At 34.0% G+C, this 25282-nt stretch overlaps 1 protein-coding gene across 2 annotated transcripts; it reads left to right on the top strand.

The window, feature by feature from the left end:
* Nucleotides 1–624: 624 nt before the first annotated feature.
* On the top strand, nucleotides 625–23586 carry GOS11 (golgi snare 11). Of its 2 annotated transcripts, none has more exons than XM_078294878.1 (5): nucleotides 625–799; nucleotides 946–1173; nucleotides 2234–2398; nucleotides 3246–3359; nucleotides 3769–4021. In XM_078294878.1, exons 1-5 carry the CDS (start codon nucleotides 764–766, stop codon nucleotides 3880–3882), a joined length of 657 nt encoding a protein of 218 aa, XP_078151004.1. In that variant the 5' UTR covers nucleotides 625–763; the 3' UTR covers nucleotides 3883–4021. The 2 variants fall into 2 exon arrangements, with proteins under 2 accessions (XP_078151004.1, XP_078151005.1); XM_078294879.1 differs by lacking the exons at nucleotides 2234–2398; nucleotides 3246–3359; nucleotides 3769–4021 and adding exons at nucleotides 22215–22379; nucleotides 22801–22914; nucleotides 23322–23586 and having other exon boundaries at nucleotides 659–799.
* The last annotated feature ends 1696 nt before the right edge of the window (nucleotides 23587–25282 follow it).

Genomic DNA, 25282 nt, shown 5'->3' with positions numbered 1-25282 from the left:
CAAAGTTAGTAAGAAACAATTGAAAGGTACTTGCAATATTCCTAAACGTAATTGATAGAACAAGCAATTCCTTTTTTTAATTAAAAGCCAACAGTCCAGAAGCATAGGGTACAGGTTCTAACAGAGCAATTTCGACTTTATGCACCCTACAAAACTTATACATCGATGCTTCGATTCTGTAAATCGTGTGCAGCATCAAGCCAAAACTACTCTGTTAAAATCTTTACCCGACATTTCACAACAATTGTTATCAGGTGCGATAATAAAAGAACACGAACCCGGACTCGCTACCAGTTAAAAGGTTTTAACAGAGTACTTTTAATTCATGCAGCTCATAAATAATAGAATCAAAACATAATTTTGCGCTGTAATAATCAAAATATACTCTGTCCATAATATTTACCCATCAACTACGGAAATAAAAGAACCCGAACTCGCCTCGGACCCGTTACCACCATCCTCTTTGTCTCTGTTGACCCCAACCCCACCATAGTCCGTTTCCTCTAAGGTAACATAATATTTGAGTTTAGATCTGGATCGAGGTGGAATGCATGGGATTCCTTTAATATACGTGCCGAATCAGATCGGACGGTCTTAATCTAAACTCAAATTTCTATTACCTCAGGGATAATGAATTCAACCCCACCATTACCAAACACCCCTCTTTCTCTCTCTCTTTCTCTCTTTCTCGTCGCGAGTTTTGGCGCACGGAATAGAGATCTGATTTGGTGGGAAGATCGATCTCGCCACCTGATTTCTACTCATGGAGGCGTCTTCATGGGACGCTCTTCGCAAACAGGTATACACCCCTCTTTTCAAATCAATGAATGCAACTTTGAACTCGATTTCTTGCACAGTAAAACGGTAATTTTGATGCCATTTATTGAAAAGTTAATAAAATTACGAGCATAATTACCCTTAATTTTGTTTTAATTTGCATTTCAGGCGAGAAAACTAGAAGCACAGTTAGATGATCAGATGAACACGTACCGAAAGTTGGTATCGATGAAATCTGACGGGTCAGAGAGTGACAGCGAGTCTAGCATAGAGAGATTGTTAAAGCAGTTGCAACAAGTCAACTTACAGATGCAAACATGGGTTTCGACAGGCGGGTCGGAGGTTCTCTCTCATACTTTGACCCGCCATCAAGAGATCTTACAAGATCTTACACAGGTATTTCCTTTATCCTCATAATTGTATGCAATTCATCGATACAACTAGCAAAGCATCTAAAAGTTCGATGAAATCCTGTATTTGGTTGAAGAGATCAAGGAATACTTATCATTGGTGCATCCTTCCTCAACCAACTCAAAACCCTAGTTTGTTACTGGTACAAGTGTCTCCCTAGTTTGTTACTGGTACAAGTATCTCCTGAGTCCAATTTCATTAAGAAAGAACCAAACTACTGGTACCAGACTACTCACAAAAGTCTAGAGAAAATATACAAAACAAAACAAGTGGTTTTCTGGAGGCTAATTATTACAAAAAAAATTGGCTTAAATATGCAATTAGTAAAGTCTGTATATCTATTATCAAAACCAACAGTTTTGTAATCCATATAATGAAATAACCCTGTTATGCCAGGCAGTGGAGTATTGCAATTATCTATCCTCATCCAGCTTTCCTCTTCAAAAAAATGCCGGTAACCCGGAAAGAAAGATTTGTACGCAAGATAGCATCAATCAAATCTTTATTTTTGTACCTAATCCCCCGATTTAAAAATTAGAACAAACTTTCCCATAAGTGAGTGATTACGTCTTACTGAAAAACCCAATTTTGCCAGAATGTACCCTTGATCTTTCAATTATACTTCAATTTGGCCTTAATTTAGTCCAATTTTTCTGCAACCCACTGTTACTTAGCCCAGTTTTACTTTAGTTTACCCTTTAACCTATGATGCTCAGCATTACTAATTTTTGTAGTGGTTACTTGGGCTTTTTGAGTCAAAACTGGTTATGTGCTTGCTTTAAATTTCTTAAGTTGACTATAAGGCATTGGAATGCCTTGTAGTTTTATTTTGCTGTTGTAATGGTACCAGGAAACATTGTATGGTTTCTTAAAATGTAAATCAGTGGGCATGATCCCACTTATCTAAAAAAAAAAAATCTCATGATTTGTCTTTATTAATCCATTTGTGCATTAATTTGGTCTCAATTTAACTTCATTTCTATAGTTTGGTACCAGAAGCCAACAATTAAGGGGCTTAACAGGTTAAAATATGATCACTGTGCAGGAATTTTATCGGTTGAAATCGAGCCTAAGAGCAAAGAGAGAGCATGCATCCCTCCTTGATTTCAGAGATTTTGACCGATCAAACTTTGATCTAGAGTCGGGGCCCGATTCTGACCATGATGCTTTACTCAAAGAACAGGCTACCATTGGCCGAAGCTCTGGACAGGTTCTCTCTCGCTCTCTCTTCAATTTCCCATTTTTTAGTTCAGAAACTTAGTACTAAGCATAGTGACAACCTAATGATTTGGGAAAGGTTCAGCGGGGTCAAAAGTTTGTTATTCGGGAATAATTTGCGTATTAATTTGGGCATAGTTTGGAATTATAATTCAGTTTAATATATATATATAGATAGATAGAGTAAGGCTACGCTACTTCGCGAATTAAATGTACTATTTTAATTCGCACTCATATCTCTAGTTTCGAAGTCCAAATAGCCGATCCAAATCGTTAGATGTTTAATCTATATTAAAATGTGCTTGGAGACCAAATTTTACATTTTTGGAAATTTTTTACTATTTATTAAGATGGTTTGAAAATCGCTGTTTTTATTAAAATTTTGCACCATTAAAAAACAGTGATTTTCAAACTATCTTCATAAATAGTAAAAAAATTCCAAAAAATGTAAAATTTGGTCTCCAAGCCCATTTTAATATAAGATTAAACATCAAATGGTTTTGATCGGCTATTTGGACTTCGAAACTAAAGATATAAGTGCAAATTAAACAGCCCGTTTAATTCGCGAAGTAGCATAGCCTTACTCTATATATATATATTTCGCTAAAAGTTTGGGAAAAATTTGCGAATAATTCGTAAAATTTGGGAAAACGAATAATACAGGGATTAATTTGCCAACAGCTCAAATTTGAATTATTTGTGAATCTTGTTAGTCCTCAACTAATTTAGCATTCAGCTGTGCATTAAGACAAAATGAATTAAGAGGATAAAGTGATAAGTGGTAATTTTTTGTCCATTTACTCCTACTTGTGTATGAACTATTTTGACTTAAATTACAGATGGATAATGTGATTTCACAAGCACAAGCAACTCTAGGTGCACTTGTTACACAGAGGTCAACATTTGGTGGTATTACTTCCAAAATTACTAATGTCAGCAGTCGTCTACCCACGGTACATTTTTTACAAACGCCCCTCATAATTTTTTTGTGTACCAGTTATTATTGGAAGAAAATGGAACTGTGTATGTCACAGCCATTGCTAGTGCCATTTTTTTTTTTTCCAAAGGAATAGTTTCATGTGTACCAGTTAGTAACTGTGATCATGGATAAATCTCATGTATATTTATACACAAATTGAGAGCAGTAATCCTGTTTAGTCCTCCATTTAGTCAATAAATATTTAACTCTTTAAGAAACTTTGTTGCCTCCAGAAATTAGGTTAGGAGAGGAACTGATTATATGGTTTCCCTATTTAGGGCTAATATGAGATACATAATTTTTTTTATACATTATATAATATTGTGGTTTTTAAGGGTATTTAGGTAGTTATGCTTAAATATTATTGTGCTATTATAATGTAGGTAAACAATATATTGTCAGCAATTAGGAGGAAGAAATCGATGGATACCATAATTCTTTCTTTGGTGGCATCAGTATGTACTTTTCTTATTTTTATTTACTGGCTATCAAAGTAAAGCCGAGTATAGATTTGGATTACACAGTGTATTATTGCATATGTTTTGGGTATATCTATATTTTGGTATTGTTTGTAGTAATATTTGTTGCACATCAGTTTACCATTGTTTTTGTAATAGTATTTGTATGTTTATTCAACCTCTCTCTCTCTCTCTCTCTCTCTCTCCTAATCCTATGCTAATTTAAATTTTGGGAGAAAAAAGACATTCCAAGTTATCCTAAATTTTTTTTAAGGTGTACATCATTTTTCTTCAGTGCATCCGTAAATTAAAAATGAAACATTATACGGTAATCTCTTCAATGAGTAAGTGCAATGAGTGAGGTTATGGCACTATGCAGAGCGCAGATTGGTTTGTATTACATATTAATCTTTTTTGTTTTCAAGATCCAAATAGTTGATTTGAACTGTTTTCAAGATTCAAATAGTCGAATTGTTCAATGTGATTTTTATATAAAAATGTACTTGCAACTAATTTTTATATATAGAAAAAGGCTACTATGCATTGCAATGTATAGACATTTTTGTATATTGGATTATAAATTATTGAATTGAAAGTCTAAATAACCGATCTAAAGCGTTCATCTTGTTTTCCATATTAATATGTGTTTGGAGACTAAATTTTATATTTATTGGAAGTTTTTTACTATTTTTTTATATTTATTGAAAATCGCTGTTTTTTAGACAAATCTGGACTATAAAAAACAGCGATTTTAAAGTTCAAAATGTCGATCTAAATCATTCAAGTTGATCTCCAAATTAAATTATGTTTGGATACAAAATTTTACATTTTTTTGGAAATTTTTTATAATTTCTTTAGAATTTTTGTAAATCGTCGGTTTTTAGAAAAATTATGGACCATCAAAAACAACTATTTTCAAAAATTCTAAAGAAATAGTAAAAAAAATTTCAAAAAAAATGTAAAATTTGGTCTCCAAGCACAATCCAAGCACAATTTAATATAGAGATCAACTTGAACGGTTCCGATCGACATTTTGAACTTCAAAATCGCAAAATATGAGTGTGAAGTAAAACAGTCGCTTTACTTTACAAAGGACCGTAGCCCAACTATATATATATATATATATATATATATATATATATATATATATATATATATATATATATATATAATTTATCTAATTTGTTTATGTAGGTTCAATGGTCTATAATCCTTAGATTAAGTGATTTTCTACTTGTATAAAAAAAAAGCAAGAAATTAAAAAAAATGTAAAACTTACTTTTATATAGGAATCATGTTGAACAATTTAGATTTATTATTTGAACTTAGAAAAGAAAAATATTGATCCATAGCACAGACAAATATATGCTATTCATAGTAACGTAACCTCACTCAAACGATATATATTTATGTATTAAAAATTTATCTAAACTCTCTTAATTTGTCTGAACAAATTACAACTTTAGTAGCAGGGGAGGGGAAGGCCACTCTAAATCAATCTATTTTGGATTAAGATTCTTTATGATTTTATTTGGGTTAATTTGTAGTTAGTTTTAGGTTATTCGGATTTAAAATGAGGAAGTTTTGGGCCAAATAGACTCGAAATGGCTTTTTTTGCAAGTTTTTTGTGTTTCCAACGAACTATTTGAAAAGTCTGAGAGTGAGTCTATGGTACTATGCATATTACGATTTGCTACCGTGCTATGGCTTTATATTCGAGTTTTCAAATCCTAACGGTCGATCCGAACCGTTCATCTTGTTCTCCATATTAATATGTGTTTGGAGACCAAATTTTACATTTTTTGAAATTTTTTTACTATTTTTTTAGATTTATTAAAAATCACTGTTTTTGGATGGTCCAGAATTTTCAGATCAAGTGATTTTCTAAATATCTAAAAAAATAGTAAAAAATTTTCAAAAAATGTAAAATTTGGTCTCCAAACACATATTAATATGGACAACAAGATAAACGGTTCTGATCGACCGTTAGGATTTAAAAACTCTAATATAGAGCCGTAGCACGGTAACAACCCGGGATATGCATAGTACCATAGCCTCACTCAAAGTCTGAGGGCAATCCACTTGACATTTTTTGTTTTGTTTTACTATTAATTATAGAAATTTTTGGAGCTTTTGGCAATGGAAGCAAGTGTTTATATGACGTATACCCCTCAAAACCTTCAAAATTATGTATGTTTCCTTTAAACTTAAAAACTCACAAATTTACCAATTTTATTGTTTTTTATATTAAAACTCATTAAATTTATAAAATATCCATTTTACCCTTTATTAAAAGTATAAAATGCCTCATCAGACTCAAATTTGAATATGAAGAGTTCCACTACCGTTCGATCCGCGTGCATTGTATTAAGATCTGTGCTCATCACTTCAATATCTGTACATGTTCACTTCAAGATTCGTGTTGATCTAGCATGCACAAATCTCAAAGAAATTCTGATTCATGCGCATTGCATTAAAATCTGTGCACGTTACTTCAATATATCTGTGCATGTTCGCTTCAAGTTTCGTGCTGATATAGCGAGTACGAATCTTAAAGAAGTTCGGACAGTAGAGGAACCCTTCAGATTCAAATTTGAGTCAGATGAGCGTTTTATACTTTTAATTAATAAAAGAGTAAAATGGGTATTTTTATAAATTTGGAACATGTTTTAATATGAAAAACAATAAAATGAGTAAAATTTGTGAGTTTTAAAGTTTAGAGGGGGAATATGTAATTTCAAAGTTTAGAGAAAAACATACGTAATTTTGAGAATTTTGAGGGGTATATGTTAAATCCCCCCTATATAATTCATAACTAACTGCATCCTCCATGCATATCCATATATGTGTGTAGAAACAAAGCGAAATTAATTAATAGCCAATATGAGCCATCTTTCATTTTTGATACTAATTGAAACTGTTTATTGATTAACATACTATACAACTAATTAAACCATATAACATTCCATCATACTAATTGTACAACAATATAACAATAATTCATCAATCTAACCGCATCCACCCCCACAACCACCTCCGCCACAACCACCTCCGCCATGTCCACCTCCGCCATGTCCACCTCCGCCATGTCCACCTCCGCCACCTCCGCCACCTCCGCCATGCCCACCTCCGCCATACCCACCTCCGCCATGCCCACCTCCGCCATACCAACCTCCGCCACCTCCGTCAGTTCTGCCATGCCCACCTCCGCCACCTCCGCCACCTCCGTCACCTCCAATCAAAGCTGCAGTTTGTGTTTGTTCAGCTGCAGTTTGTGTAATTAGTTGAGCTAGATCGTGTCTACTTTGTGCAACACTGTCTCTGTTATTGAACTTCTTTATTTCACGAATGTCATCCTCCATCTTCGAGCCTTCGCCGCCGTGATACGTAATTTTACTTTCCTTCTCCGGCGGTGGTGTCTTCTTCTCTTTTTTTTCACTCTTCCATCCAAATAGAGATGACATGCTGTTATATGTAACTTTGGGGGAGGGTATATAGGAGAGATTTCTGTCCAGCAAGACTAATCATGTGTATATATATATACTAGTGCACCACCGAGTTGGCGTTTTGAATTCCATGGCTGAAAGTTCTCACTTTGATTTGGTCAATGATTCAATTATTCTTTCATTTACCATGCAACTTCCATGAGCTTTCATGCATTGCATCCGGATAAGAAAAGGACTAATATTTTTCCAAGATTGACTAGAGCGATTTAGCTATTTTTAATGACCACATAATATATTCATTTAATCATCAAAATTTAAATTCAATTATATGAACAATAATACTATTTTTTTAAGAGGAGAGATCACTTGCACACTTTTTTGGTGACACTGAATTACACCCTAAATTTTCAAAGTCTAAACAGTTGATCCAAACCGTTCAACATGATGGATATATTAAAATGTGTTTATAGATGAAATTTTACATTTTTATAATTTTTTTTTCTATTAATTAAGTATTTTACAAAAACCGTTGTGTTCATATCATTGAATTTTTGTACCCATCATAATAAATAGTAATTTTTTTTTCCAAAAACATGTAAAATTTGATCTGCAAACATATTTTAATATATCCATCATGTTGAATGGTTTGAATCAATTATTTGGTCTTTGAAAATATACGATGTAATCCGATGTCGCAAAAAATAGTGTAAGTGGATCCCTTCTCTTTTTTTTAATACAATGATGACTATTAGTTTTTTAAAGATTAGTGAATTTAAATGCCTACTAACAATTTTATTAATAAAAAATATATTTATAATCCATTAAATGACTGTAATTTCTAAATCTACTATTTAATTCTCATTAAAACCTTTAAACTACTGTAATATTCCAATCTATTTTAATTACTCTAATACACTACTAGAATTTTCTCTTTTTCCATGCGAAGGATGTGTTATTTTCAAAGGGAGTAAGAGCTCTTGGAAATAAAATAGCTTTTGCTGACACATTTAATAATTTTCAACGGCAGACCCATGGAAATAGTAACGCATGAAAATCTGTCTGCCTTTGGAAATGTTTCTTATCCACCATTGGAAATAATTTTGCACGACCCATTACCCATTATACAGACCGAATAATATATTTTATTGATAACTCATGGAAATACCTCATCCCATGCGCTTGGAAATAATATGGAAGTAGTGAGATATATTATTTCCATGAGCCACCATTGGAAATGTTTTGGTTAGACTGTTTACATTATTTTATATTGAAGGCTTATGAAAATACTGGAGCACTATGATCATGAAAATGATTTATTGATTCAGTTTATATTATTTTATAGTTTCACTTATTATTTTCATGAGATTACCGTTGAAAAAGTTAAGTCACTGGAGACATAAAAATTTATGTTTATTTGAGATGTCCCTTTGAATGTTCAACATAACTAAATCACAACAAGCAATATTTAATTAAAATAAACTGAAACATCAGAATGAAAACTTAATTTTGATATTTGGAATAAAGCCAATCTATTTAATTAAGATACAAAAAAGAGTGAGTCTATGGTACTATGCATATTACGATTTGGCCCGTGCTACAGTTCAATATTTGACATTTTAAAATCTTAACGGTCGATCCGAACCGTTCATCTTGTTCTCCATATTAATATGTGTTTGGAGACCAAATTTTACATTTTTTGAAATTTTTTACTATTTTTTGAAATTTATTGAAAATCACTGTTTTTGGATGGTCCAGAATTTTCAGATCAAGTGATTTTCTAAATATCTAACAAAATAGTAAAAAAATTTCAAAAAATGTAAAATTTGATCTCCAAACACATATTAATATGGAGAACAAGATGAACGGTTCGGATCGACCATTAGGATTTTGAAAACTCAAATATTGAGTCGTAGGACGGACCAACCCGTGATATGCATAGTACCATAGACTCACTCTACAAAAAATTATAATAAATGATAGCATTACATAAGACCTCCCTTTAAATGCCTCTTGAGCATGTCCTCCTGCAATATATGTAAGATAGTGAAGGATTCTTTGCATTAGTATGGTATCGGTGAAGCCAGGCAACTTTATCAAAATGTGAAACACGAAAAATAGAAATTCATCACATGTACCAATAGAAAACCTTGTAAGTACCACAAATGCACTATTAAATATCATAAGCATTTATTAGAAACCCCGATACCATGCCTGGTTTGTATCTTGTTTAATGGAAAAATTAGTCTGTGCATCTTCTGAGTGCCAACTGATACAAAAAAGGGTATAGTTACCACTTTTTTATTGGGCCATGGTATCGTAGTTTCTAACTGTGGTAAAACAATTTCAAAATTATTTCCAGTTATTCGATGATATAACATGCATCCTTTTTTTTGTGTATATGCATTTATCATGTTACAACTATATATCCAATTACAAAATTAGAAAATATTCTGATAATTGTACGTCTAGATTGTCAGGTTAATTCATTGTCAATGGATTACAAGATATGCATTGATGGTTGATATTTTAATTATGTGGTCTGGTTTACAGGATTTAATATTTTGGAGTCCCTAGCTTAACTAATAGCTGAAAGTTCTCACTTTGATTTGGTCAATGATTCAATTATTCTTTCATTTACCATGCAACTTCCATGAGCTTTCATGCATTGCATCCGGATAAGAAAAGGACTAATATTTTTCCAAGATTGACTAGAGCGATTTAGCTATTTTTAATGACCACATAATATATTCATTTAATCATCAAAATTTAAATTCAACTATATGAACAATAATACTATTTTTTTTAAGAGGAGAGATCACTTACACACTTTTTTGGTGACACCGAATTACACCCTAAATTTTCAAAGTCCAAACAGTTCATCCAAACCGTTCAACATGATGGATATATTAAAATGTGTTTATAGATGAAATTTTACATTTTTATAATTTTTTTACTATTAATTAAGTATTTTACAAAAACCGTTGTGTTCATATCATTGAATTTTTGTACCCATCTTAATAAATAGTAAATTTTTTTTTCAAAAACATATAAAATTTGATCTGCAAGCATATTTTAATATATCCATCATGTTAAACGGTTTGAATTGATTATTTGGACTTTGAAAATATATGATGTAATCTGATGTCGCAAAAAATAGTGTAAGTGGATCCCTTTTCTTTTTTTAATACAATGATGACTATTAGTTTTTTAAAGATTAGTGACTTTAAATGCCTACAAACAATTTTATTGATATAAAACATATTTATAATCCATTAAATGACCATAATTTCTAAATCTACTATTTAATTCTCATTAAAACCATTAAACTACTCTATTATTCCAATCTATTTTAATTACTCTAATACACTACTAGAATTTTCTCTTTTTCCATGCGAAGGATGTGTTATTTTCAAAGAGAGGAAGAGCTCTTGGAAATAAAATAGCTTTTGCTGACACATTTAATAATTTTCAACGGCAGACTCATGGAAATAGTAACGCATGAAAATATGTCTGCCTTTGGAAATGTTTCTTATCCACCATTGGAAATAATTTTGCACGACCCATTACCCGTTATACAGACCTAATAATATATTTTATTGATAACTCATGGAAATACCTCATCCCATGCGCTTGGAAATAATATGGAAGTAGTGAGATATATTATTTCGATGAGCCACCATTGGAAATGTTTTGGTTATACTGTTTACATTATTTTATATTGAAGGCTTATGAAAATACTGGAGCACTATGATCTTGAAAATGATTTATTGATTCAGTTTATATTATTTTATAGTTTCACTTATTATTTTCATGAGATTACCGTTGAAAAAGTTAAGTCACTGGAGACATAAAAATTTATGTTTATTTGAGATGTCCCTTTGAATGTTCAACATAACTAAATCACAACAAGCAATATTCAATTAAAATAAACTGAAACATCAGAATGAAAACTTAAATTTTGATCTTTGGAATAAAGCCAATCTATTTAATTAAGATACAAAAAATTATAATAAATGATAGCATTACATAAGACCTCCCTTTAAATGCCTCTTGTGCATGTCCTCTTGCAATATATGTAAGATAGTGAAGGATTCTTTGCATTAGTATGGTATCTGTGAAGCCAGGCAACTTTATCAAAATGTGAAACAAGAAAAATAGAAATTCATCACATGTACCAATAGAAAACCTTGTAAGTACCACAAATGCACTATTAAATATCATAAGCATTTATTAGAAACCCCGATACCATGCCTGGTTTGTATCTTGTTTAATGGAAAAATTAGTCTGTGTATCTTCTGAATGCCAACTGATACAAAAAGGGTATAGTTACCACTTTTTATTGGGCCATGGTATCGTAGTTTCTAACTGTGGTAAAACAATTTCAAAATTATTTCCAGTTATTCGATGGTATAACATGCATCCTTTTTTCTTTGTGTATATGCATTTATCATGTTACAACTATATATCCAATTCCAAAATTAGAAAATATTCTTATAATTGTCTAGTTTGTCAAGTTAATTCATTGTCAATGGATTGCAAGATATGCATTGATGGTTGATATTTTAATTATGTGGTCTGGTTTACAGGATTTGATATTTTGGAGTCCCTAGCTTAACTAATGGCGGAAAGTTCTCACTTTGATTTGGTCAATGATTCAATTATTCTTTCATTTACCATGCAACTTCCATGAGCTTTCATGCATTGCATCTGTATAAGATAACGACTAATATAATTTCGTGTGGTACGTTCTAAACGACTAATATTTTTCCAAGATTGACTAGAGCGATTTAGCTATTTTTAATGACCACATAATATATTCATTTAATCATCAAAATTTAAATTCAATTATATGAAAAATAATACTATTTTTTTTAAGAGGAGAAATCACTTACACACTTTTTTGGTGACACCGGATTACACCCTAAATTTTCGAAGTTTTCAAAGTCCTAATAGTCGATCCAAACCATTCAACATGATGGATATATTAAAATGTGATTGCAGATGATATTTTACATTTTTTTGATTTTTTTTGTACTATTTATTTAGTATTTTACAAAAATCGTTGTTTCCAGAACATTGAATTTTTGTACCCATCTTAATTAATAGTAAAAAAATTCAAAAACATGTAAAATTTGATCTGCAAGTATATTTTAATATATCCAACATGTTGAACAGTATGGATCGACTATTTGAACTTTGAAAATATAAGGTATAATCTGATGTCACAAAAAATGGGAAAATTCTGGTGTGCCCATTCAAACTTTCAAAATAGCCAATTTCTCCATTAATGCATCATAATATCCAATATTCCCATACAAACTTAAGTTTCTTTCTTCTATCCCCTTTCATTTATTTTATCTTTTATTTAATTATTTTAATTTTTTATTGACTAATATGCCCTTTTCTTAAACTGGAGATGTCCATTAAAATTCTTTTTTTTTTGAGTAAACAACAGGGGTCAAGCCCCTATTTTCATTAACCGCGATTGGTTACATAGTTGGAGTTTCTGAGGAGAAACTCGGGTTTAAAACAAAGTATTTATGATAAAACAAAGAAGCGAAAGATAAGAAATATGAAAATACAATAGGTGCCACTAATTCCTAATTCTCATGATTATTGCTATTCATCTCTCTTCGGGCTGTGCATTCCACGGTTCGCCAGATTTCAAATATATCTTGAATTAAGTCTTCTTGATTCTTTTGTTTTTCTTTAAATACTCTATTGCACCGTTCTCGCCAGATTACAAAGTGAGATAGCACCAACAAGGACTTTCCTTTTTGCTCATGCTGCCTTCGATGGTCGCTCTAATGCCATGCAGTTGCAATGATGCTGTTTGTATGTTTCCCCTTTGCATTACACTCATGTAAATCCCATTGCTGTAGGTACACCCACTAAACAAATGCTAGACCGACTCATCGCTCGCTTGACACATATAGCATATACCGACCAAGTTATATCCTCTAGTTTTGAGATTGTCTGTTATTAGGATCTAATTTCTTTACAACAACCATTCAAAAACCTTGAAACGCGGGGGGGCCTTGAGTTTCCAAATTCGGTGAAAGTTGGTATGGACCTGTGTACCGTTTTTCATTTGATAGTATGCCGATAAAACAGTGAATTTTCCTTTACTATTCGGCTTCCATCGCACCTCATCCGGCAGCAATGTTTGGTGGTTACTATATTCATCCCTCAGTTCTTGCATTTCAATTCGCAGCCCCGCCAGCTCGTCTAATGCTTGCAATGATAGGACTGGTCTAAAGAGGTCTTTGATATCCGTTGATAATATGTCCTGTTGGAGTGTGACATCTGTTGAAATTGTGTACGTATACAATGTCGAGAAGCGGTATTTCAGGATTCCTTTGCCCCAGTCACATATCCAGAAGATTACTGAATCACGAGATCTGGGTTTTCACTGTATTTGTGAGTGGCACAACTTTTCTGTTTCTTTTAAGTGGTTGAATACAAAAGAATTTGTTATGTGCTGCTTACCCTCGGTGCAATACAGTGCTTCCATCAGTTTTTTCCATGCTCTATCTTTTGAGTCATGCCACTGCCACTGCCACTGCCACTTAGTTAGAAGTGCTTGGTTGAAGACTTTTAGGTCAATCACTCCCAACCCTCCTAGCCTTTTCGGTGTGCATACCAGTTGCCAATTTTCCAAGTGAATTTTCCTAGTCTCAACGGTTGCTCCTGTTGGAAATTTCGGAAGGATACAATGAAACAAAGAGAAGAAATTTGCTGCTGAAATTAACTTCTATTGCTTAATTAAATTCGATTACAACATGCTGAATTTATAGCACAACAACAAGACTAAATCTGGAACATCTAAATTTAGTACCCCACTACCTATCCATCTATTACAAGCTGAACCTACTTGACTAATTATAGAACCCAATAACTCTTACATGCTCCATGACTAATTATAGCACTCCAAATATAAAGAGATAAATTTAGACCAACTTTCAACAGAATTCTAAATGTGGAAAGCTAATTTTGGATCAACTTTCAACACTCCCCCTTGATTCAAAATTGGTTTACTCCAAGCTTCAACATCATCTTCTTCGTCCTCATCATCAACCTCAAATTCTATGCCTTCTTCCATCTCTTCATCAGAATCCGATACAAGTTGGCCGTTGATACCTGCACTGGCTTCTTTAATTTCTTTCATTATCTCCTGAGCTTCTGTATTCTCCAGAATAGCCACACGAGCTGGTTGTGAGCCCAGGCCCTCTCCTTCATTCTCGTCCAGCTCATATCCTGTAAACACCTCACCATACTCATTTGCAACTTCTATCTCCTTTGGTTCCTCCGACTCATCTCCTCTGATTGGTATATTTTCATTTTCAGCCTCAACTTCAGTAGAATTCACAAATGCATCACCTTCTCTGGTCAGATTCTCAGAGTCTGATTTCTCCGTTTCTTTCCATTTTTCTCCCTCTGATTCAACTGGGACCGCAATTTTTGCATCTTCCTCCTCTGTGATTGTAGGCTCTTGCTCAGGATTGACTTCTACAATATGTAGTCTCATCAAGGAAAGTCCCTTTTCTTCTTTCTCTGCCTCCATCTGTACGGGCTGGTCAATACATGATTCTGCCATCCTCAGCACTTGTGTATCAGTAATGGTAACCAGATCCCCATCATAATCCTTGTACTTGATCAGCACAGATTTTAATGAAGGAAACATCTTCGTCACAATATCTCTCAACACCTTGAAACTACATTTTTCTGGCATCTGAGCCAGCCGTATATCTTGGTTGTACACCAGCTTCAACGGCCTCTGACGAATGAGCCCTACATTCTCCACCTTGAGGGTTTTTTCATCAAACAAAATATTTCTACTCACCATGATTTTGCTACTTTTTGGACTGCTGCCACCATTATCTCTTGTGTGCACTGCTACTGTGCCCTTGTTGCTTTCATCAATCTTGCTCTTGGTGTATGCCATGAAGAGTGCCGGTTGCTCATTTTCTTTTACAGCATAGCTTGCTTGATTCTCCTCCCTTTGCTTCTTGTAGCACTCAGATTGGTAGTGCCCAAACTTATTGCAGTAGTAGCATTGGATGTTCTTCTTGGCTTCATGGCACTCAGATTGATAGTGCCCAAACTTGTTGCAATAATAGCACTCGATATCCTTCTTTGTTGTTTGTTGATGTTGATGGTTGTCTCCACTGCTCGTGCCTCTTCCACCACCTCTACCGCTGCGACCTCTTCCTCTACTTGAGTTGCCTCTGGTGAGGAAAGCCTTAGAATCGTCCTTCTCTTCAGATCTGAGAAGTCGTACTTCATGGACTTGCAGCGAACCCATCAACTCGTTGAAAGAGTATGTGGACAGGTCCTTGGACTCTTCGATTGCTGCCACGACATGGTCGAATTTTGAGGTAAGGCTGCGGAGCACCTTCATAACCACGATCTTTTCAGCAAGATCTTCATCACAACTCTTGATTTGGTTGACGGTGGATGTGACTCTTGTGAGAAATGCTTGAACAGATTCGCCTTGATTCATGTTCAGCGTCTCAAACTCTCTTCTCAAGCCTTGTAGTTTTATCTCGCGGACTTTCGAACTTCCCTGGAATGCAGTTTTCAGGGTTGTCCAGGCCTCCTTTGCCGATTCTGCTGCTGCTATTTTTGTGAACACCGTGTCTACAATGGCTTGTTGAATGAAGAACAACGCCTTCGCATCTCGCTTCGCTGTTTCTGCTGGTGTGGGATCTGCGGTCGGTGCTCCCGTCTCCACCAATTCCCATAGACCTTGTGACTTGAGCAAAGTTCGTATCTTGATGCTCCAGAACTCGTAGTTGTCTCCCTTGAACAGCGGAATGGACGGATTCGAAATGCTCATGTTTTCTGCCATGGTCGGATCTGCCCTGATCTCTAACCTTAGGCTCTGATACCAATTTGTTGGAAATTTCGGAAGGATACAATGAAACAAAGAGAAGAAATTTGCTGCTGAAATTAACTTCTATTGCTTAATTAAATTCGATTACAACATGCTGAATTTATAGCACAACAACAAGACTAAATCTGGAACATCTAAATTTAGTACCCCACTACCTATCCATCTATTACAAGCTGAACCTACTTGACTAATTATAGAACCCAATAACTCTTACATGCTCCATGACTAATTATAGCACTCCAAATATAAAGAGATAAATTTAGACCAACTTTCAACAGAATTCTAAATGTGGAAAGCTAATTTTGGATCAACTTTCAACAGCTCCAAGCCACAAAAAATTTCTTGTCCAATCAATTTCATTAATAACCCAAGCCGGCAAGTCGAATACCGACATATAAGTGCTAAATCACGAAACACTTCATCTTCCTTCCTTGCTTGCTTAACCTTCATTCTTTCATGTCTATCTCCTTCTCTCCTCTCTTCTCATGGGTTTAATAATTAATATCGTACCTATATATCTAAATTTGCTCTTGGTGTGAGCTGAGACAGAAGCTATCAATACGAGCCCAATTAATCTTCTATTAACGGAGGGAATTTTAATTGATTTGGATAAAAAAAATTGGACTTGAAATAAAAAATTGTCGATGTATTTAAAAACTAAAAGGTTGTTTGCTTTGATACTATTAGCAATTACAAAATCCTTCCATCCAGTTTGAAAAGTGAATTCTTGAGCTGATTTGATAACATCACTTGAACCTTGCAGTTTCATGGTTTCACCAATTTGGCCTCTAAAGTTTCATTGAGAATTATTTGAAAGATTGTGTGGATTAAAAAAGAGAAATAAACATTGCAGTTTTAGATAGGAGGTACGAATCATTGGAGAAGAGAGACGCCAAAGAAAACAGGTGGAGGAAGGAAGATGAATCACTTACTGTTAGAAGCTTAATGGACACCTCCATTTTAGAAAAAAGACATATATTAGTCAATACAAATTTTGAAATAATTAAACAAAATATAAAATAAATGAAATGGGATAGAAGAAAGAAAGTTAAGTTTATATGGACATATTGGATATTATGATGTATTTATGGGGAAATTGGCTATTTTGAAATTTTGAATGGGTACATGAGAAATTTTCCTCAAAAAAATAGTGTAAGTGGATCCCTCCAGTTTTTTTAATGCAATGATGACTGCTATTATCGCCTATATTGAGCTATTTTGGTTAATGGATACTTTATCTGCATAATCATAAAAAAAAATTAGTGGTAAATTATAATAATGATATTCACTGTTACGAAGTTCATTAATTTTTTATATATAAATATGTTTATATTAACAGAAAACATTCAATTATATGATGGTATTTACACGAGACACCTGGCATATAGTGTGTTGACTTTTGACGAAAGAAATTCCGAGAAAGTTTCTTGTTGAAGTTGGCATTTACACGAAGGTTAAGCCGTTAAGGTGGCATCGATCTGATATATATATATATATATATATATATATATATATATTGACCTTCAATTATAGCATGACAGCATTAGTTTATGTCTTTGGTTCATACAATTAATGAAAGATATTTTTTTGAAGTTGGAAAATATTAGTTGTGTATAAATATATAACTCACAATACAACTGTCCTCTCTCCATTCTGGTCTGCTTTAGAGAAAGTCAAACACATAGGTGACATGAGTGTTTCTTACACACTAGGAGTAAATACAACAATCAAATTCTGGACTGATCATTGGTACCAAAATTGCCCTTTAGCTATAAAATTTTCCACACTGTACACAAAATGTAGTAATAAGGATGTTTTGCTAGCTGATGTCATACATTCACAAGGACAGATAGTCCGGTTTAGGATAGAATTACTAGGAGTAGATTATCAAGACTGGCTGGCTCTACTACACATCATTAGCACAACTTCTTTCACTCTTCCACATGATTACATTGAATGGAAATGGGAGGCTTCAGGAAAGTTTTCAACACACTCTATCTACACACTTCTTAATTTGGGGGGGGGGGGGGGGGGGGGGGGGGGGGGGGGGGGGGGGGGGTTAAACCTAGTGACTCAATGCTTTGGTGGAAATTACCAGTTCCACCAAAAATAAATTTTTTTTATGTGGTTAGTATCCCATAACACAATATTGACCAAAGATAATCTTACATTGAAAGGGTAGGTTGGAGACCAAACGTGTCATTTCTGTTCTGAACATGAATCCATTAATCACTTAGTCATAACTTGCAATTTAGCACAACAAATTTGGTTTTATTTAGGTAAAAGTCAATGGGTAATGCAGAATTGGCATACATGGGATGATATCTTACATTTTGCACATACATTGGATTATGCAAACAGAACTGGTTTCATGATTGTTTTAAGTGCAGTTAGTTGGAGTATTTGGAAACATCGAAATAAAGTATGCTTTAATAATAGTCATGTTAAAACTGTTAGATCATTAATTTTGCTCATTAAAACCTTGTGTGGATATTGGTCAGGTACCTTGAAGAAGAAAGTTAAAGATGCGGTTGAAGAGTGGCTTCCTGTGATTGAAGATGCTATCCCATTAGCTCAGTACATGCCCATGGAGATGGTCGTTTACCAGCCAGCAACCGACTCTGATGGGGGTCCTCCTGCGATGACCTAGATGCGATGCAGAATAAACCCCAATTTTGTCATTTAGATATTATTAGCCTCAGTCCATTACTTAGCGGCTTGATTTTAGCAACATTAGTCTATTTTTGGAACATTGCAAGTGTTAAGCTTTGGATGATGTATGTCTTGGTTTTTGTTTTGTTGTTGCGGTTTTTTTGTTGTTGACTCTAAAACTGGTATAACTGTGATGGTGTAATTATCCATATTCCGATCAATGGAATGGGCATTTTGCCTTTTTAAAAAAAAAAAAAAAAAGTATAGAGGGTAAGATGAGGACTAATTGTATCAGTTACTAGATATGATAATTACAATTAATATGGTAAGATTGATTGGTAAAACCTTTCACATAGTATTTTATAATTAATTGTTGAAAATTGCACCACCAAAAAAATGCCGGTAACCTGGAAAGAAAGATTTGTAGGCAAGATAGCATCAATCAAATCTTTATTTTTGTACCTAATTCCCCGATTTAAAAATTAGAACAAACTTTCCCATAAGTGAGTGATTACGTCTTACTGAAAAACCCAATTTTGCCAGAATGTACTTTAGTTTACCCTTTAACTTACGATGCTCAGTGATACCCCTCTTCCATCACCTTTAACTTAGTGACACCCCTCTTCCATCACCTTTAACGTAGTGACACCCCTCTTCCATCACCTATGTAGTGTGCCTTGTTGGATCTTAATCCAACGTTGAGCATATAAGTGATATAATTATGAATTGTTTACTGTCATATATGGTTGTCACAATTAAAGTGATTTAATATGGATTTAAGATATTAGACAATCAATGTATTCAATAGGGTGTGGTCCATAAGTGTGTAGAACAATTTGGACAAAGATCAAATCATTGATGGGTTGATTCTGAAATTTGCAATTGAGAAAATTGTCTTTTGGGAGCCCAGTGCGGGTGAGCCCACCCGCACTGGATCTGAGTGCACACGTACTCAAAACTTAGCCAATTTTTGGGAGCCTTTTGGGAGCCCAGTGCGGGTGGCTCACCCGCACTGGATCTGAGTGCACCTGTACTCAGTACTTAGCCAATTTTTTGAGAACTTCAGGAAAAAGTCCGAGCGCAGTGCGGGTGAACCACACGCACTGAGGACTTAGTCGATTTTCTGGAAGTTCTATTTTGAGCCCAGTGCTGGTGGTTCACCCGCACTGGATCTGAGTGCACCCGCACTCAGGATACAGACTATTTTTGGGGCTGAAATTTAAGGCGGTTACTTAGACATGTTTCGACCCAGTGTGGGTGGCTCACCCCTACTGGACCAGAGTGCACCTGCACTTGCGGTGTCAGAAGTGTATAACTATATATAGATGGGTCCCCAAGGCACAAGATAATCAACTCAACTCAGAATCCTAAAAAGAGATTATTCTTAAATAGAATTCTGAGAGCCTTCTCCCTTCTTCCACCATCAAAGAATTGAGAGGAGAAATCCATTTAGAAACTTGGAAATGATTTCTCAAGGGCGATCTTGTTGCTTTGGAAGACCTAATCTAATATTCAACCAAAAGGGCGAGAAAGGAATAGCTTGCTAGAGTCTTGTCTCGCGCTCACGGAGACAGTTGCTTCTCCAACCTAGGATTTGATATTCCATGGCAAACGACATGGAATCAGGTATTCTATTCCGCACTAAATATTATGTTTTGGGTCTCTTTGGCATAGGACGGTTTTAGATTAAGGTGGGGATTGTTTATTCTTCCCCGGGATGTAAGTGTTTGATTCGTAGATGAGATATAATTGTTTGATCTCTAGATAAGACGTAATTGTTTGGCCTTTATAATTCCTAACATGCCTATCTATATGATGACATGCTTTGTGCTGCCGAGATGGGTGATTCAAAGGATTGAAAGTGTATGTAGGAATTTTCTTTTGGGTCATTCATATGGTGATGGAAGAGGGGCGTCACTGATTAACTGGGAAATTGTCTGTACTCCAAAAAAATTTGGTGGAATGGGGATCCCTAATCTGAGATTAAGGAATGATTCAATCCTGCTTCGATGGTGGTGGAAAACTACTCAACCGGGCTCTTTATGGTGGTCGATTATAACCACAATTAGAACACACAGACTCAAACCAAGTAGGCAAGGACCAAGGATTTGGCTTGTTAACGGATCTTTTTTCTGAAAACAGCTCATCAAGATGCAAGCACGGTTTCAATGGTGTACACATTGGGAAGTAGGCAGTGGCAAAACTATTTCCTTTTGGTATGATAATTGGTGTTCAGACCCTATCAGATCCATTAGGGACAGGCAAGGAAGGCCGCAATCGCAACTCATCTCGCTACATGAGGTGGTTTTTGAAGCTTCACCAGTTTTGGATTTCTATACTGGTACGATACCGGTTTTGTAAGAATATGATGATATGCTCACCTGGAGATGGTCGGCTCATGGTGTTTACACAACCTCGTCCTATTACAACTTGATTATCTCGGCAGGAAAGATAAAATGGCCTTATAGGGAGGTTTGGGCTGCTGCGGCTCCATCTAAAGTGAAAATCTTTTCATATCTGTTGCTCCAAGATCGAATTCTGACACATGATGTGATGGAGAGAAGAGGTATGAATTGTGAAATACGATGTGTGATATCTGATGAGTGTCCAGTTGAGACGGCCCATCATTTATTCTTTGAATGTACTAATGCTCAACATGTATGGAGTCGGTTTCAGCTACTGGTAAACTACGCCCACTCGGTGGAGTCATTACTGGGCATTCACAAAAGGTTTGGACTACGGCATTTATGGCAGTCTTGTGGTCTTTGTGGAGACAACGGAATGAAGTAATCTTCCGTAATTCAAAGTTGCCAACTAGGATTGTGGCAGCTAGGGCAAATGAAGAAGCTGTTCTTTGGGGCCTGTATTGTGGTAAGAATAAGGCACAGCAGATGCTAGAAGAACAGAATAGAAGAAGGAATTTCATTATTACTTAATGTTTTTATTTGTATGATGTATTAAGATAGGAAGTGTTGTACTAATTACATCTATATTAAATCTTGGTAGCTTCTACTAAGTTTTCAAATAAAAACTTATGATGCTCAGCATTACTAATTTTTGTAGTGGTTACTTAGGCTTTTTGAGTAAAAACTGGTTATGTGCTTGCTTTAAATTTTTTAAGTTGACTATAAGGCATCGGAATGCCTTGTAGTTTTATTTTTCTGTTGTAATGGTACCAGGAAACATTGTATGGTTTCTAAAAATCTAAATCAGTGGGCATGATCCCACTTATCTAAAAAAAAAAGAAAATCTCATGATTTGTCTTTATTAATCCATTTGTGCATTAATTTGGTCTCAATTTAACTTCATTTCTATAGTTTGGTACCAGAAGCCAACAATTAAGGGGCTTAACGGGTTAAAATATGATCACTGTGCAGGAATTTTATCGGTTGAAATCAAGCCTAAGAGCAAAGAGAGAGCATGCATCCCTCCTTGATTTCAGAGATTTTGACCGATCAAACTTTGATCTAGAGTCAGGGCCCGATTCTGACCATGATGCTTTACTCAAAGAACAGGCTGCCATTGGCCGAAGCTCTGGACAGGTTCTCTCTCTCTCTCTCTTCAATTTCCCAATTTTTAGTTCAGAAACTTAGTACTAAGCATAGTGACAACCTAATGATTCGGGAAAGGTTCAGCGGGGTCAAAAGTTTGTTATTCGGGAATAATTCGCATATAATTTGGGAATAGTTTGGAATTATATTTCGCTAAAAGTTAGGGAAAAATTTGCGAATAATTTGTAAAATTCGGAAAAAATTCGGGAAAACAAATAATACGGGGATTAATTCGCCAACAGCTCAAATTTGAATTATTTGTGAATCTTGTTACTATGATACTAAGTCCTCAACTAATTTAGCATTCAACTGTGCATTAAGACAAAAGGAATTAAGAGGATAAAGTCATAAGTGGTAATTTTTTATCCATTTACTCCTACTTGTGTATGAACTATTTTGACTTAAATTACAGATGGATAATGTGATTTCACAAGCACAAGCAACTCTAGGTGCACTTGTTACACAGAGGTCAACATTTGGTGGTGTTACTTCTAAAATTACTAATGTCAGCAGTCGTCTACCCACGGTACATTTTTTACAAACGCCCCTCATAATTTTTTTGTGTACCAGTTATTATTGGAAGAAAATGGAACTGTGTATGTCACAGCCATTGCTAGTGCCATTTTTTTTTTTCCAAAGGAACAGTTTCATGTGTACCAGTTAGTAACTGTGATCATGGATAAATCTCATGTATATTTATACACAAATTGAGAGCAGTAATCCTGTTTAGTCCTCCATTTAGTCAATAAATATTTAACTCTTTAAGAAACTTTGTTGCCTCCAGAAATTAGGTTAGGAGAGGAACTGATTATATGGTTTCCCTATTTAGGGCTAATATGAGATACATAATTTTTTTATACATTATATAATATTTGTGGTTTTTAAGGGTATTTAGGTAGTTATGCTTAATATTATTGTGCTATTATAATGTAGGTAAACAATATATTGTCAGCAATTAGGAGGAAGAAATCGATGGATACCATAATTCTTTCTTTAGTGGCATCAGTATGTACTTTTCTTATTTTTATTTACTGGCTATCAAAGTAAAGCCGAGTATAGATTTGGATTACACAGTGTATTATTGCATATGTTTTGGGTATATCTATATTTTGGTATTGTTTGTAGTAATATTTGTTGCACATCAGTTTACCATTGTTTTTGTAATAGTATTTGTAAGTTTATTCAACCTCTCTCTCTCTCTCCTAATTCTATGCTAATTTAAGTTTTAGGAGAAAAAAATACATTCCAAATTATCCTATTTTTTTTAAGGTGTTCATCACTTTTCTTCAGTGCACCCTTAAATTAAAAATGAAACATTATACAATCATCTCTTCAATGAGTAAAGTGTTAGTGAGGTTATGGCACTATACAGAGCGCAGATTGGTTTGTATTACATATTAATCTTTTTTTTTTGTTTTCAAGATCTAAATAATCGATTTGAATTGTTCAATGTGATTTTTATATGAAAATGTACTTGCGACTAAATTTTATATTAAATTTTTTTTTATCTATTTTGTTTATGTAGGTTCAATGGTCTATAATCTTTAGATTAAGTGATTTTGTACATATATAAAAAAATAGTAAGAAAATAAAATAAAAATATAAAATTTGATTTACAAGTATATTTTTATATAGGGATTATGTTGAACAGTTTAAATTTATTATTTGAACTTTGGAAAAGAAAATATTGATCCATAGCACGGACCAATGTGTGTTATGCATAGTAACGTAACCTCACTCAAACAATTTATATTTAAATTTATCTAAACTATCTTCATTTATCTGACCAAATTACAACTTTAATAGCAGGGGAGGGGAAGGCCACTCTAAATCAATATATTTTGGATTAAGATTGTGTATGATTTTATTTGGGTTAATTTGTAGTTAGTTTTAGGTTATTCGGATTTAAAATGAGAAAGTTTTGGGCCAAATGGACTCGAAATGTTTTTTTTGTGTTTCCAACGAACTATTTGAAAATCTGAGGGCCATCCGCTTGAATTCAAACTCTGTGATTTTCGTGGCACGTTTTAAACGACTAATATTTTTCCAAGATTGACTAGAGCGATATAGCTATTTGTAATGACCGCATAATATATTCATCTAATCATCAAAATTTAAATTCAATTATATGAACAATAATATATACATATTTTCCTCTCTAAACTTTAAAATTACCTATTTCTCCCTCTATACTTAAAAAATTCACAAATTTAGCTATTTTATTATTTTTATATTAAAACTCATTCTAAATTTATAAAATACCCATTTTATCCTTTATTAAAATCATAAAATGTCCCATCGGAGTCAAAGTTGAATATGAAGAGTTCAACTACCGTTCGATCCGCGCGCATCACATTAAGATCTGAGCGCATTGCTTCAATATTTGTACGTGTTCGCTTCAAGATTCATGCTGATCTAACGAGTACGGATCTTAAAGTAGTTTGGATAGTAAAGAAACTCTTCAGATTCAAATTTGAGTAAGATGGGCGTTTTATACTTTTAATAAAAGAGTAATGGGTATTTTATAAATTTGGAACATGTTTTAATATGAAAGACAATAAAATGGATAAATTTGTGAGGTTTTTAATGTTTAGAGGGGGGAATATGTAATTTCAAAGTTTAGAGAAGGAAATACGTAATTTTGAGAATTTTGAGGGGTATATGTGAAATTCCCCCTGTATAATTCATAAGTAACTGCATCCTCCATGCATAATATCCATACAAATGTGTAGAAACAAAGCGAAATTGATTGATAGCCAATATGAGCCATCTTTCATTTTTGATACTAATTGAAACTGTTTATTGATTAACATACTATACAACTAATTAATTAAACCATAACATTTCCTCATACTAGCCAATTGTACACAAATATAACAATAATTCATCAATCT

Source organism: Carex rostrata, chromosome 29 (genome assembly GCF_964058835.1).
Source record: "Carex rostrata chromosome 29, lpCarRost1.2, whole genome shotgun sequence".
In the NCBI taxonomy this organism is placed as follows: domain Eukaryota; kingdom Viridiplantae; phylum Streptophyta; class Magnoliopsida; order Poales; family Cyperaceae; genus Carex; species Carex rostrata.
The sequence above is the reverse complement of the archived record's forward strand: the minus strand, read 5'-3'. Positions and strand labels throughout refer to the sequence as shown.

What these genes read in the sequence shown, in the direction of transcription:
- GOS11 (XM_078294879.1), top strand. Translation starts at nt 764, where the DNA reads ATGGAGGCGTCTTCATGGGACGCTCTTCGCAAACAG. An exon ending in TTGGCCGAAGCTCTGGACAG is followed by an intron (nt 22,380 to 22,800) that starts GTTCTCTCTCTC and finishes CTTAAATTACAG; the next exon opens with ATGGATAATGTGATTTCACA. An exon ending in TCAGCAGTCGTCTACCCACG is followed by an intron (nt 22,915 to 23,321) that starts GTACATTTTTTA and finishes ATTATAATGTAG; the next exon opens with GTAAACAATATATTGTCAGC.